General features: G+C 36.4%; 1 protein-coding gene across 2 annotated transcripts in view; it reads right to left on the bottom strand.

Annotated features, from left to right (window-relative positions):
- Pex12 (peroxisomal biogenesis factor 12) overlaps positions 1-16773 on the bottom strand; it is a 42962-nt gene that overhangs the window by 15478 nt on the left and 10711 nt on the right. For both annotated transcript variants that reach the window (XM_081768200.1, XM_081768199.1), the window contains exons 3-4: positions 13650-13852; positions 42-259 (exon numbers count right to left, since the gene is read on the bottom strand). In XM_081768200.1, the coding sequence (XP_081624326.1) occupies positions 42-259; positions 13650-13852 (421 nt within the window). The remainder of the gene's footprint in view (positions 1-41; positions 260-13649; positions 13853-16773) is intronic.

Raw genomic sequence — 16773 nt, forward strand, 5'->3', positions numbered from 1 at the left:
TCAGCTTCCACATCTCAAATTCTGCTCATCAATTAACTAACCTTAAATCTCCTCTCAAAGTTTGTTTCCAGAGCTGACGCATTGTGATGTCATCTGTCGCATACTCTAAATGTACTCCAGCTATCTTCAATAATGGATTGTGGCACAGTGACGATCCACTTAAATACCTGATATAATGAGCAAGTACAATACCTTCCCATAAGAAATGCAGACACGAATAACATCTCAACACTGCTAGGCGACATTTTTGCAACCATACCTAGAAACACAAATAGGTGACCAAAACACGTACTACATATGATTTAATTCAGATAAAGTAATGTACTTAACAACAAAACTTAAGTTACAGCTAATAAAGTGTCATACCGTAGTTACTACTCTTTCAGCATAAAAGTGGTACATAACCAGGTTACACTCGCATTGTATCATACAAACAGGCCGGAATTCATGAATGTTTAAGATTTTACATACATAATTAATATTTTTCTGACCAAAGCATGTACTTCTTTATTAAAATTAAAATAAGTTGTAACTGTTTCAATAACGTAATGTTATCTTCATCAGACGTTAATTGGCAGATAGATATGCGAATTAACGTCTGATGAAGATAACGTTATGTTATTGAAACAGTTACGACTTATTTTAATTTTAATAAAGATGTACATACTCTAGGCCTATATATGTAATAATTCCAGAGTCAAGATGGATGGAGCTGTACGATATTACAGTGTTTCTTCCAGCCATACTTCCGTGAGGCTTAGCTCAGAATTGACCAGCTCCCATTCCTTCCGAGTTAAGATAAATTTCGATTACACTCTTGTGCAGAGCACATCCTTTAGTGAACAGTATCCCACTGCAGCCCCCTGATATTTTGATTTTGTGCACCCATCCTTCGGAACAACATTTTCTGGAAGGAAGCCTGTACGCAAACAAAAAAATATATATACTATAGCTCTGTCTCTTTTCCCTGTTGGAACGTAATGCCTGAGAAATCAGGCAAGAATGTATTCCTGAAATCCAGAATTAAAAACAATAATAAAAGGATTTAGGATTTTAGATTTCTGGGCTTTCGGCATCTATGGCCATTTAGCCCGTTATATATATGAGGGATGACGTCCCTCGGCGAGCACACTATCCGGGGAAAGGGAAGGAAGAAAGGATTGGGAAAAAAGAAGTAGGTACTATCTCAGCATCTGCCTGGTGTAAATTAGAAAAGCCCAGGAAAATCTCATTCAGGATGGTTGGCCTGTAAAAGCTTTATACACTTTTTCGACCGAGAGACCCCACCGGGAATCGAACCCGAGACCGCTCGCACTAAAGAATAATAATAAAAAAAAGAAAGTAAAATTTGATTAAAACTGATTCCTACAACAGCTGTGATATTAATGCGTCGTTTGTTTCTGCAATTTTCGATATGGTATCTGGAAGAAATTAGTGAAAATTACTGATACGAGTAGTAGTGGTCCCCGTATGCCCGAATGACTCATCCTCACTCTCTTTCATGACCGGGGTGAAAGGTCAATGACCTGGCCCGGGGTCAATGACCTAGGGGTACCTAGGACCACCCCTTCTAAATTTTGGCAGGGGTACCATGGCCCACCCCCTAAATTTTGGCAGGGGTACATAGGACCACCCCCCTTAAATTTTGGAAATTGCCAAATCTAAAAATTTGGTATGGTAGCCTAGGACCATAGTATGTACCTCTATTAGTATTGGGTGTCTATGTCGTTCCCTTTTATGGGTAAAAAATTGCCAAAAAGTCAAATTTTGGGGGTTTTTGACCTAATTTATCCCCTTTGATGAGGTATTATTACCATATATAGTTATATGGGCGTATACAGGGGTTCATTCCCTTTCATAAGACATGGGTATATTGGTGCACCCCTTGAAAAATTTGGGAGGGGTACCTTGGCCCACCCCTTAAATTTTGGAAATTGCCCAATTTCAACATTTGGTATTATAGTACAGGACCCTAATATCTATTATGATAAATTTCGGTGGTCCACCTCGTTCCCTTTTAGGGGTACAAAATTGCCAAAAAATATAAACGTAAGCAATACGTTATACCACGTGTTTGGTTTTTGGTCGATTTTATCCCCTTTGATGAGGTGTTATTACCCTATATGGTTATATGGGCGTATACAGGGGTCCATTACCTTTCATAAGACATGGGTATATTGGTGCACCCCCTTGAAAAATTTGGGAGGGGTACCTTGGCCCACCACTTAAATTTTGGAAATTGACCAATTTAAACATTGGGTATTATAGTACAGGACCCTAATATGTATCGTGATAAATTTGGGTGGTCCACCTCATTCCCTTCTAGGGGTACAAAATTGCCAAAAATTCAAATTTCGGGGGGTTTTGACCTAATTTATCCCCTTGGATGAGGTGTTATTACCCTATATAGTTATATGGGCGTATAGAGGGGTCCATTACCTTTCATAAGACATGGGTATATTTGTGCACCCCTTGAAAAATTTGGGAGGGGTACCATGGCCCCCCCTTAAATTTTGGAAATTGACCAATTTAAACATTTGGTATTATAGTACAGGACCCTAATATGTATCGTGATAAATTTGGGCGGTCCACCTCGTTTCCTTCTAGGGGTACAAAATTGCCAAAATATAAACGTAATCAATACGTTATACCACGTGTTTGGTTTTTGATCGATTTTATCCCCTTTGATGAGGTGTTATTATCCTATATAGTTATATGGTCATGTATAGGGGTCCATTACCTTTCGTAAGATATGGGTATATTTGTGCACTCCTTTAAAAATTTGGGAGGGGTACTTTGGCCCACCCCTTAAATTTTGGAAATTGCTCATTTTATATATTTGGTATTATAGTACTGGACCCTAACATGTATTATGATAAATTTGGATGGTCCACCTCGTTTCCTTCTAGGGGTACAAATTGTCAAAATATAAACGTAAGCAATACGTTGTACCACGTGTTTGGTCTTTTGGCCCAATTTAACCTCTTGGATGAGGTTCTATTACCTTATATGGTTATATGGTTATGTATAGGGGTCTATTCCCTATCATAAGACATAGGTACATTTGTGCACTCCTTTAAAAATTTGGGAGGGGTACTTTGGCCCACCCCTTAAATTTTAGAAATTGCTCATTTTATATATTTGGTATTATAGTACTGGACCCTAACATGTATTATGATAAATTTGGGTGGTCCACCTCGTTCCCTTTTAGGGGGTACAAATTGTCAAAATATAAACGTAAGCAATACGTTGTACCACGTGTTTGGTCTTTTGGCCCAATTTAACCTCTTGGATGAGGTTCTATTACCTTATATGGTTATATGGTTATGTATAGGGGTCTATTCCCTATCATAAGACATAGGTACATTTGTGCACTCCTTTAAAAATTTGGGAGGGGTACTTTGGCCCACCCCTTAAATTTTAGAAATTGCTCATTTTATATATTTGGTATTATAGTACTGGACCCTAACATGTATTATGATAAATTTGGGTGGTCCACCTCGTTCCCTTTTAGGGGTACAAATTGCCAAAATATAAACGTAAGCAATACGTTGTACCACGTGTTTGGTTTGACCTAAGTTATCCCCTTGGATGAGGTTCTATTACCTTATATGGTTATATGGTTATGTATAGGGGGTCTATTCCCTATCATAAGACATAGGTACATTTGTGCACTCCTTTAAAAATTTGGGAGGGGTACTTTGGCCCACCCCTTTCAAAATTCGGTAAACGTTTTCTAGGACCCATTGGTGTTCCTCTTATGGCCAAATATTCAAAATTTAAATGTTATTGACCGGTTTTATTATTGAATAAGTACAGGATTTATTACTTTTTTTCATAAGACACAGGTGTATTTGTGTACCAATCTTAAATTTTGGGAGGGGTACATTTCTTATTGTCGTATCAATAATTGGTAATTGTTCTTTGGGTAAATCATTGTCAAATATGAGTATGATCACGTGATCAGTTATTAACCTATGATGGGATTAGGAGTCCAGGACATTGGTACATTAAAACTTTGTAGTATAATTTAAGAATTGTCAAATGAAATTACGTCATTGGTTTTGATTATTCACGCCAAATATAAACGTAAGCAAGACGTTGTACCACGTGATTGTCCTTGATGAGGTAGTGTACAGGGATTCATTTCCTTTGTTGTGGTACTTCTTAAGTTTGAGTACACACACTTCTAGAAAACAGTTGGTTCTACTCAGGTAAACAATTGACGGACATTATTGACCTTATTGAACATATTAACTCTAAGACTTAGGTATATCAGGAGAAGTATTCTTTAAATTTGGGAATGGTGATAAGCAGAATTTTAACATAAGGCGCGAAATTAGAAACAATACATTGAACTTTAGTCACAGCTCATAGTCTAAGATCATTGGTGGTGATTGATTTGAAATCTGATAGCTATCCTTATTGAATCTTATGACTCATAGACGAAAGGCAATACATGCTACAACACTGGCAAAGTTATTGTTAATGCAATTTGATTGGTTGATCACTATCTTTCCTGCAATCTGATTGGTTGATCACTATCTTTCATGCAATCTGATTGGCTGATGATTTTCAAATCTTTGCTGTATTCAGTTTTAAGTTTTGTTTAACATTTAAAAATCTTGGTTTCGTTCAACATTTTGCACTCACTGATAAATATGATCAAAACCGTTTATTTGTTAATCGAATAGTTAAAAACCGGATAAAGTTTGACGGTTAACCGTGAAACGTAAATTTTTTTTAGTTTGAAATTTTTTTGCTTGAAATTTTTTTGTTTGAAAATTTTTTCGTTTCCAAATTTTTTTTGTTTCAAAATTTTGTTTGAGATTTTTTCGTTTGAAATTTTTTGTTTGAAAATTTTTTCGTTTGAAATTTTTTGTTTGAAAATTTTTGTTCGAAAATTTTGTTTAAAATTTTTTGTTTAAAATTTTTCGTTTCCAAATTTTTTGTTTGAAATTTTTTGTTTCAAAATTTTGTTTGAATTTTTTGGTTTGAAATTTTTTGTTTGAATTTTTTTTTCGTTTCAAAATTTTGTTTCAAAGATTTTTGTTTGAAATTTTTGTTTCAAAGTTTGAGTTGACATTTTTAAAAGTTTGTGCACTTATTAGTAACGAACCGGAACTGTTTAGAACAAAAACCTTTGACAACATTGTGGTGCAATAGTACACGTCAGAACCTGGGGTTGTACTTGAAATGAAAAAACACAATTCATTGAAATGGATCATTTTATTACACTCCACATACATCCATACCAGATAGTGGTTCTGGATATTGTCGATACAATGTATTTTGAACTTCTTGCAATAGTTTGTCTTTAGCATATAATTTTAATTCCAATTGAAGTCTTTTAAGGTCTAATGCAATATCAATTGGTGGAAACTCAATGTCCATTTGATCACAAATAAACTGTTTATCAATACAGGTATGCACCCAAGAACGATGTTGACAACCATCACAATATCTAGATACATGTTGTACAATATGCATAACACATTTTTCAAAATAGTACTTTTTCAGGAATATACTTGTTTTGTTACACATTTCCACTGCATGTTTCACACACTGAAATACGCTGATAAATTTGTTCCATTCAGTTTCCGTTAGATACGCCATATTGCGAGGGACATGGAATGTACTCTTCTTACGTAACAGCACCATCTTCTCTTCGAGGACTGTACGCAGCACCACTTCATGATTTGAGCCTAATGATTTGACTATGGTCACATTTAGCTCATCATGAAAATAATCGTTCATTTGGTCGATTCGTGAACATAATATTTGCCATTCTTCACAGGTCAGTTGTACACCAAATTGTTCTGCTTTGCCCAATCGAATCACTGGGTCAAATGTTCTAGCACTGATACCAATCATCACATGTTTTGTTTGAAATATATTTATTGGATAATAGCTTGCGAAGATGAACTCTTTATCGTTAGAAGTACACATCTTTCCTCCTGAAAAGCACTTGCTCAAATGATTTCGTGGGATGACACTGTATTTGCTGGTTTATAGTTATTGCTGACGTCATTGGTAAGGAATGTGCTGATTCATGATTTCATCACAGTTGCTGACGTCATGCCGACCAACCACATTCATACAACTACAGCTGACGTCATTGGAAAGAAATGTGCTGATTCATGATTTCATCACAATGGCTGACGAATCCGGCTGTGTACTAAATTCAAGTTGATGACTTCGACCCAAGAATCCTTTGTAACATAAAGATACAGATCCAGTATTTAAGAAACGCAGCAGTTCTTCTTGTTTTGACGGTTCCATGGGTAAATATCTTGCTGGTAAAATTATATTCTTATCATTTTCAAGCTTCACTACGATTCTTACTCCAAACTTTGTAGGGATCATTTGGCTAGCTAAGATTATATAAGGTACATTTTGTTGTAAATCAGTAATCTTGGTAAATGATTTCATCACATCACGTGTGTTTAGAAACTGCAGACAAGTAGCCATGATGACGTTATCATGAATACTAACTCGAACGATACTTATATATGATGCAAAACTGATGACGTTGCATTATCATGTTCTGACGTGTACAATTGCACCATGATAAACAACGTTGCCAGATGTTTTTGTTCTAAACAGTTCCGGCTAGTGCATACCTGTATTGATAAACAGTTTATTTGTGATCAAATGGACATTGAGTTTCCACCAATTGATATTGCATTAGACCTTAAAAGACTTCAATTGGAATTAAAATTATATGCTAAAGACAAACTAGTGCAAGAAGTTCAAAATACATTGTATCGACAATATCCAGAACCACTATCTGGTATGGATGTATGTGGAGTGTAATAAAATGATCCATTTCAATGAATTGTGTTTTTTCATTTCAAGTACAACCCCAGGTTCTGACGTGTACTATTGCACCACAATGTTGTCAAAGGTTTTTGTTCTAAACAGTTCCGGTTCGTTACTAATAAGTGCACAAACTTTTAAAAATGTCAACTCAAACTTTGAAACAAAAATTTCAAACAAAAATCTTTGAAACAAAATTTTGAAACGAAAAAAAAATTCAAACAAAAAATTTCAAACCAAAAAATTCAAACAAAATTTTGAAACAAAAAATTTCAAACAAAAAATTTGGAAACGAAAAATTTTAAACAAAAAATTTTAAACAAAATTTTCGAACAAAAATTTTCAAACAAAAAATTTCAAACGAAAAAATTTTCAAACAAAAAATTTCAAACGAAAAAATCTCAAACAAAATTTTGAAACAAAAAAAATTTGGAAACGAAAAAATTTTCAAACAAAAAAATTTCAAGCAAAAAAATTTCAAACTAAAAAAAAATTTACGTTTCACGGTTAACCGTCAAACTTTATCCGGTTTTTAACTATTCGATTAACAAATAAACGGTTTTGATCATATTTATCAGTGAGTGCAAAATGTTGAACGAAACCAAGATTTTTAAATGTTAAACAAAACTTAAAACTGAATACAGCAAAGATTTGAAAATCATCAGCCAATCAGATTGCATGAAAGATAGTGATCAACCAATCAGATTGCAGGAAAGATAGTGATCAACCAATCAAATTGCATTAACAATAACTTTGCCAGTGTTGTAGCATGTATTGCCTTTCGTCTATGAGTCATAAGATTCAATAAGGATAGCTATCAGATTTCAAATCAATCACCACCAATGATCTTAGACTATGAGCTGTGACTAAAGTTCAATGTATTGTTTCTAATTTCGCGCCTTATGTTAAAATTCTGCTTATCACCATTCCCAAATTTAAAGAATACTTCTCCTGATATACCTAAGTCTTAGAGTTAATATGTTCAATAAGGTCAATAATGTCCGTCAATTGTTTACCTGAGTAGAACCAACTGTTTTCTAGAAGTGTGTGTACTCAAACTTAAGAAGTACCACAACAAAGGAAATGAATCCCTGTACACTACCTCATCAAGGACAATCACGTGGTACAACGTCTTGCTTACGTTTATATTTGGCGTGAATAATCAAAACCAATGACGTAATTTCATTTGACAATTCTTAAATTATACTACAAAGTTTTAATGTACCAATGTCCTGGACTCCTAATCCCATCATAGGTTAATAACTGATCACGTGATCATACTCATATTTGACAATGATTTACCCAAAGAACAATTACCAATTATTGATACGACAATAAGAAATGTACCCCTCCCAAAATTTAAGATTGGTACACAAATACACCTGTGTCTTATGAAAAAAAGTAATAAATCCTGTACTTATTCAATAATAAAACCGGTCAATAACATTTAAATTTTGAATATTTGGCCATAAGAGGAACACCAATGGGTCCTAGAAAACGTTTACCGAATTTTGAAAGGGGTGGGCCAAAGTACCCCTCCCAAATTTTTAAAGGAGTGCACAAATGTACCTATGTCTTATGATAGGGAATAGACCCCCTATACATAACCATATAACCATATAAGGTAATAGAACCTCATCCAAGGGGATAACTTAGGTCAAACCAAACACGTGGTACAACGTATTGCTTACGTTTATATTTTGGCAATTTGTACCCCTAAAAGGGAACGAGGTGGACCACCCAAATTTATCATAATACATGTTAGGGTCCAGTACTATAATACCAAATATATAAAATGAGCAATTTCTAAAATTTAAGGGGTGGGCCAAAGTACCCCTCCCAAATTTTTAAAGGAGTGCACAAATGTACCTATGTCTTATGATAGGGAATAGACCCCTATACATAACCATATAACCATATAAGGTAATAGAACCTCATCCAAGAGGTTAAATTGGGCCAAAAGACCAAACACGTGGTACAACGTATTGCTTACGTTTATATTTTGACAATTTGTACCCCCTAAAAGGGAACGAGGTGGACCATCCAAATTTATCATAATACATGTTAGGGTCCAGTACTATAATACCAAATATATAAAATGAGCAATTTCTAAAATTTAAGGGGTGGGCCAAAGTACCCCTCCCAAATTTTTAAAGGAGTGCACAAATGTACCTATGTCTTATGATAGGGAATAGACCCCTATACATAACCATATAACCATATAAGGTAATAGAACCTCATCCAAGAGGTTAAATTGGGCCAAAAGACCAAACACGTGGTACAACGTATTGCTTACGTTTATATTTTGACAATTTGTACCCCTAGAAGGAAACGAGGTGGACCATCCAAATTTATCATAATACATGTTAGGGTCCAGTACTATAATACCAAATATATAAAATGAGCAATTTCCAAAATTTAAGGGGTGGGCCAAAGTACCCCTCCCAAATTTTTAAAGGAGTGCACAAATATACCCATATCTTACGAAAGGTAATGGACCCCTATACATGACCATATAACTATATAGGATAATAACACCTCATCAAAGGGGATAAAATCGATCAAAAACCAAACACGTGGTATAACGTATTGATTACGTTTATATTTTGGCAATTTTGTACCCCTAGAAGGAAACGAGGTGGACCGCCCAAATTTATCACGATACATATTAGGGTCCTGTACTATAATACCAAATGTTTAAATTGGTCAATTTCCAAAATTTAAGGGGGGGCCATGGTACCCCTCCCAAATTTTTCAAGGGGTGCACAAATATACCCATGTCTTATGAAAGGTAATGGACCCCTCTATACGCCCATATAACTATATAGGGTAATAACACCTCATCCAAGGGGATAAATTAGGTCAAAACCCCCCGAAATTTGAATTTTTGGCAATTTTGTACCCCTAGAAGGGAATGAGGTGGACCACCCAAATTTATCACGATACATATTAGGGTCCTGTACTATAATACCCAATGTTTAAATTGGTCAATTTCCAAAATTTAAGTGGTGGGCCAAGGTACCCCTCCCAAATTTTTCAAGGGGGTGCACCAATATACCCATGTCTTATGAAAGGTAATGGACCCCTGTATACGCCCATATAACCATATAGGGTAATAACACCTCATCAAAGGGGATAAAATCGACCAAAAACCAAACACGTGGTATAACGTATTGCTTACGTTTATATTTTTTGGCAATTTTGTACCCCTAAAAGGGAACGAGGTGGACCACCGAAATTTATCATAATAGATATTAGGGTCCTGTACTATAATACCAAATGTTGAAATTGGGCAATTTCCAAAATTTAAGGGGTGGGCCAAGGTACCCCTCCCAAATTTTTCAAGGGGTGCACCAATATACCCATGTCTTATGAAAGGGAATGAACCCCTGTATACGCCCATATAACTATATATGGTAATAATACCTCATCAAAGGGGATAAATTAGGTCAAAAACCCCCAAAATTTGACTTTTTGGCAATTTTTTACCCATAAAAGGGAACGACATAGACACCCAATACTAATAGAGGTACATACTATGGTCCTAGGCTACCATACCAAATTTTTAGATTTGGCAATTTCCAAAATTTAAGGGGGGTGGTCCTATGTACCCCTGCCAAAATTTAGGGGGTGGGCCATGGTACCCCTGCCAAAATTTAGAGGGGGTGGTCCTAGGTACCCCTAGGTCATTGACCCCGGGCCAGGTCATTGACCTTTCACCCCGGTCATGAAAGAGAGTGAGGATGAGTCATTCGGGCATACGGGGACCACTACTACTTACGTGTTTCGCATTTAACATAAGTTAAATATTCAACAGATTTGACGGTAAAGGAGGTACAACTTTCAACAATTCAAACATTCAATAATCACTGGGGCATATTTTCAGGACACTAAACAGTAGCTATACTAGATCAAAATAATAATAATAATAATAAAAAAAAGGAACTAACATTTGAAGGACCACGTGTTGCCCTGGAGCCACGTCACGAGTATTCCGCTGTGCCTCTTTCGCTTCACTTGATAAACACTTTAGAAAATCTGTTACAACGCAGCAATATTGTAAAAAAAAAAAAAAAAAAAAAAAAAAAATCTTTGTTTTACGTCCCACGATTATGCCGGTAAGGCTAAAGGAGACGGTGATTATGAGAAATGAGTGAAATGGTGGAATGAAGAAAGTGGGAGGAAACGGAAGAACCCCGAGAAAACCCACGAGCACGGTGTTTGTCCACCACAAAGTTCACTTGGCGCGAGCTGGGATCGAACCAGGGACCCCAAGCACCGGAGGTGAACGCTCTACCACTGAGCCACCGCGCCCCCCTGCGGCAACTTTGTATTGTTGTTGTTCCTTCCTACAGGAACCCCATCTATTTGTAACTACCAGCAGGACGCTGATGATTCGTCTCTCTCTCGCTGCCGTTAGTAAACGTGTGACGTAGCTTCCCTTCTCAATATAGATTTCCACCAAGTGGTTTTGAACGCCCAATTCGTTTCTAATTTTGTCCCATGTATAGTAAGGGTTTTTCAAGAGGAACATTTGAACTTTTTCGTCCTACATCACTTGAAAGTGTGGAACAAAATGTTACCGGTATAGGTTTTCCTTTTACTCGAGGTATGTTTCCACAAAGTGATCAATTCTTTCATTATATCCTAAGTTTATCAGCGTGGCGGAATACTACAATTTGAACAATGGGCCAGCGAACCCTTGAAACCGTTTGTGTTAAAATAAATACAATGATGTTAAGATAAGATACCTTTATCTTTTAAATACATTATCAATGTTAAAGGGCAAAGAAAGGTTGAGTAAAAACAAAAGTATATGATTAGGATTAGGAATTAGATTTCTGGGCTGTCGGCATCTATGGCCATGTTAGCCTGTCACACATACGAGGAATGACGTCTCTCAGCGATTACACTGTCCGGGAATTGCAAAGGAAGAAAGGAAGCGGCCTGGGCCCATTGTTAGGTACCATTCCCGCATTTGTCTGATGTAAGTAAGGAAAAACCTCACTCAAGATGGCTCGCCTGAAAAAGCTGTTACACCTTTCCGATCGAGTGTTCCCACCAGGAATCGAATCCGAGAACACTCGCACCAAAGGCGAGGAAAAACGATGGAGTAAAGTAAAAATTCCATTTTTTTTATTATATATATAAAGAACAGAACATTGCTTTACCTAACACTGCTAATCTTTGCTCTGGAAGCATACTAGAAAACTTTTTTTTTGGATTTACGAGTGGCTTCTATCCTCAGTGACTATCGATCAACTAGTATATGTTAACATGTGAGTTCAGAGAAACCTGTTCACTAGCAATATGTGCTATGTCTGATAAAGAAACCAATAATAAAATTATGCTTACCATCAGGTCACATGGGTCCAACCACAGGAGAGCATATTAAATAAATCAATCGAGATTGAAGTACAATATGAAAAAAGAAAAAAAAAAAAAGAAAACCTCACCATGAGAGAAAAACTTATAGGAGATCTATAGAATTTTCTCGTTACGATGTTACTGGCGCTAGAAGCAGATGATATTGCTTATTGGCTGTCAGAGTAAAATTATGATGTGTTGCCTTTAGTCCTTTTTTTTTTTTTTTAAACACATAAGTGCATATCAATAAATACTGGGGGCGCAACATTTTCATGGGCATGGGTAGAACCTTTTATTGATTCGGAGCTGTAAAAATGTTAAATACGACTCTGGTTATTATCAGCGAACGGGGTCTACAAGCTCTTTACTATTAAATATTTCTCTGCACGTGAATCAAAAAAAATTAAGTGTAAATTACTTGCAATAGTTGACATTTTAGAATAAAGATACGGATATCCCTCTGAAATGTACTGGAGAAGACAGGTCTAGTGCTTGTTTGCATTCATACATGAATAACTCCAAAAACCTAACAAAGCCTTTACCTTAATCATAAATGACACTCTGTATTTACTGACGTTAGACGAAATTATGGTGCTAAGCGTCTAAGATGGAAACCAGTAATGGACACAAAAGAAAATGTATCACCATATTTTTATGAGGGGCGTCCAATAAGTTATCTACCTAGACAGGAAGGGAGGAGCGTAGCATAAATGTCGCCTGACACTCAACGCCAAGGCCACTGTGGGGAACCCCGCTGCGCAATTTGATGTCAATCGGAGCAACGCAGTAACCATGAGCAATGTTTGTGTTACGCCGCGTAGCGAATGTTTGTGTGACCCCGCGAACAGGTTCAGGCTGCCATCGCTGATTGTGATTTCCAAGTGTTGAATCCTCCTCCCTACAGTCCGGATATGGCCCCTAGTGACTATTTCCTCTTCCGAAACCTGAAGAAACACCTGCGGGACAACATGTTTCGTCGGACAGCGACGTCCAACAGGCTGTTTCGTAGTGGTTTGCAAGCTATGGCAGAGACTTCTCTAGGATTAGTTTGCTGCCTACAAAGTGGCGACCATGCATAGACTTCCATGGGGACTACATCGAAAAACGGTGATGACTAGGTGAGCCTATCTGCATTCCTTCCTGTCTAGGTAGATAACTTATTGGATGCCCCTCGTACTTCCCCTACTTGATGTAGTACATTACATAACATTCTTGAAATTACATTACATAAAAGAGCTCTTCTTGGGAAGAAAAAGTCCTCCCCACTGGTTTAGCGGCTAAAGCGCGCACATTCAGCGCAAGGGGTTCCGGTTCGATGCCCGGTGAGCAGTATTGAACGCATTACAGTGATTGGGATTCCACTTTAAACTGTTAGTCAATGTCTTATATAGCTTCGTTGCTGCAAAGGGACGCAAAACTTCAAACAAACAAACAAATCGAAAGAGACAAAGAAACTAACTCACCTCCCTAGGTACAACCCCATCTGCTTCTTCTAATCTCCATTTTTCTACGAGCTGTTCCAACTTGCCTCGGAAATAGTTGAACGCCACCAGAAATATCCATGAGAGCCTTTCATTTTTAAGAGGAAGTGGGTTATCACAGGGCTGTACAGATTTCGCTATTGGGACTCTACGCAGACCGTAAAAAGCTTCCGCAAAAGAACCACCTGGTAAGATAAATACGGAAAACAGCTTATATTTTGAAAATAACTCGTGAACTAGTAAGTTCTATAGCCAACTCATATCATAAAATCCTTTCACTACTGTCTTTTAGTACGTACAAAGGAAGATCTTACGTATAGTTAAACAGCGCGCACCTTTGGTGCTCGTGAGCCTGTGGTCGACTTTCCACGGAAGAAGAGAACTAAAAATCACCCAGTGCAAAGCAACCACGGCCTCACTGGACCCTCTTCCAACACCAGGCTCAAGAGTTTACCTTTCAAATGTATATAACACAATTGTGTTTGTTCATTTTATTACTTTTTTATTCCAAAACGTCTGTTACTTTCTGGACAGCCTTCGTATTAAATTGTTACACTGATTTTTTTCCATTAAAGCCGATAAATGTTGATACTAACCCCATTTATTAACAAGTTATCTATATGAATAGAAATAAACACAGTCACTTGCTAACAGAGGAGCAAACAAACACATAAACAAATTGCTAAATATGTGACTTTTCTTGGACCATGGTATAACTTGCACTGATGTTAATAGACAAGGTTAGTATCAATGTCTACTGCCTTTAACTTGCCATCTGGCGAGAATTCATGTACTTCTTTGATGGATTTGTAAGCTAAGAATGTACTTTATTTACAAGCTTGCTACATGGTTGCCAATACTGCAAATACACTTTTCAGAGTAACATTTTCAATAAAACTTGCCTGAAATATGACCAAATTATGATTTTATATTACTTCAAGTACAGTCCGCAGCAAAAAACCTGCAACATGAGCATGTAAGTTTATTGTGAAACGACGAAGTCTTTTGCTCCAAAATAAGTGTGCACGGAAGGACGCCGAGATTTCTCCTGGAGTGATTCCTGCAACTTAGACGTTATGTTGATTCCCTGCGCTGTTAGGCGTAGTTTCACAATAAACTTACATGCTCATGTTGCAGGTTTTTTGCTGCGGACTGTACAAATATCACCTAAAGCTAAAATATTGTTCGAATACGTATATATATTCGTGTTAACAAGAGTAAGAAATGTGTTTATATTAAATTAGACAGGTAAAATGATGCCAGGGTTATATAAATCCGAGCCGTACTATAGAAAACTTCCTCACAACTTGAATCAACGTAGTTTCTTTAAATCTGAACAATGACCGACTGTTTTTATAAACCTTTAGAAGTATTAAAATCATTTATCGGCTTCAAGAATTATTTTGTAGAAAACTATTTTGTCCACTCTGGAGTTTAGAAGGTGAATTGTGAATGTGATAATTTTATACATTGATATTACATACAAATGGTGGCGCATCAGCCGTTTCACTGCTGTTCGGAAAAAAAAAAGAAATATGAAATAAGATAATTAACATAGCTTCTAGATTTTCATTCCACGGCAAATTATTTTCTCGACATAGAAACTGACACACAATGATAGTCAACGTCTTGCGAATAAAATCAGAAAAATAAACACACTGCTGAACAAGACTGCACTTATTTAATATAAAAACACATTTACACGTGACGTTTCGATCTTCTAGCCAAGATCCTCATCAGACGTACACTGAGTGACAAAAAAAAAAAAAAAAAAAAAAAAAAAAACTACTGAAGTATATATACACAATTCATCTCCCTATCTGCTCTCTCATTGGCCCGTTCAAACAGCCAATCAGAAGCGTGGAAATCTATCTGAACTGACCAATGGGACAACATAACATTCTACCAGAAAGAAATAACAAGGAGCAAGCAACCATTGAATACATTAATTCATATACATTTTTCTGTATTTATCAATAATATTTCTCCATTCTTTATTAATGCTGATACCTTTGGTCCAATTCATTAAGTTTACATCCCCTTCCTTTTCTATCCACCAGGCCTCTTTCCACTTTCTCGGCCACAATCTTTTTTCCCGTTCCAGCACAATAACTTCTTCCCAGTTCACATCATGTTCCTTTTCTTTTACATGTTTAAAGATTGCGTTAGTTTCTCTGCCATATTTCACATCACCTTTATGTTGTTTAATTCTTTCTTTCAATAATTTCCCCGTCTCACCAATATATTTCATACCACAATCCTTACAATTTATACAATAAATGACACCTTTCTGATCTCTCTTTTCTTCCCTTTGCTTTTGACCATGTCCAACAACGTTCTGCTACCTTTTCTATACACCTTGACCCCTTTCTTTCTTGACATCTTTTTTAAAATCTCGGTATTTTCTCCTAACCCTACAATGCCTTTCCATACCCCCTGATTGTCCTCCCCACTTTTACCTTTCCCCGAGACCACAGATGCTTTAACGATATCCCTTTTACTATAACCATTCTCATACAGCTGTCCTTTAAAGATTTCCACATTCTCTTCTACATTTTTGTTACAAATTTTGGTAATTCTTTCTAACATATTTCTTATTAAATTAACCTTTGTGCTTCTATCTACATTACTTTTCTTATTACAATAAATACCAGCATTACATTCTTTTTGATACCATTGAGTCTGAATGCTCTTCCCTTCCTTACTCATTAAAATGTCAAGATAACATAATACACCTCCCTGCTCTGTCTCTAGTTCTAATTCTATTCCCTTCTCCTTATCTTCAATACTACCAACGAACTCTATCAACTTTTTTTTTTTTTTTTTTTTTTAACCCTTCCCATATCCCAAAACAATCATCAACGTATCTACATTTAAATCGAATCTTTTCTTTCCCCTTTTCTATCACATCCTTCTCCCACACATTCATAATGATATCACAGATGTTTTGCCAATGTTTTCTTTCTGGTAGAATGTTATGTTGTCCCATTGGTCAGTTCAGATAGATTTCCACGCTTCTGATTGGCTGTTTGAACGGGCCAATGAGAAAGCAGATAGGGAGATGAATTGTGTATATATACTTTTTTTTTTTTTTTAATCACTCAGT

This window comes from Thermobia domestica, chromosome 8 (assembly GCF_964235325.1).
Source record: "Thermobia domestica chromosome 8, izTheDome1.hap1.1, whole genome shotgun sequence".
Classification (NCBI taxonomy): domain Eukaryota; kingdom Metazoa; phylum Arthropoda; class Insecta; order Zygentoma; family Lepismatidae; genus Thermobia; species Thermobia domestica.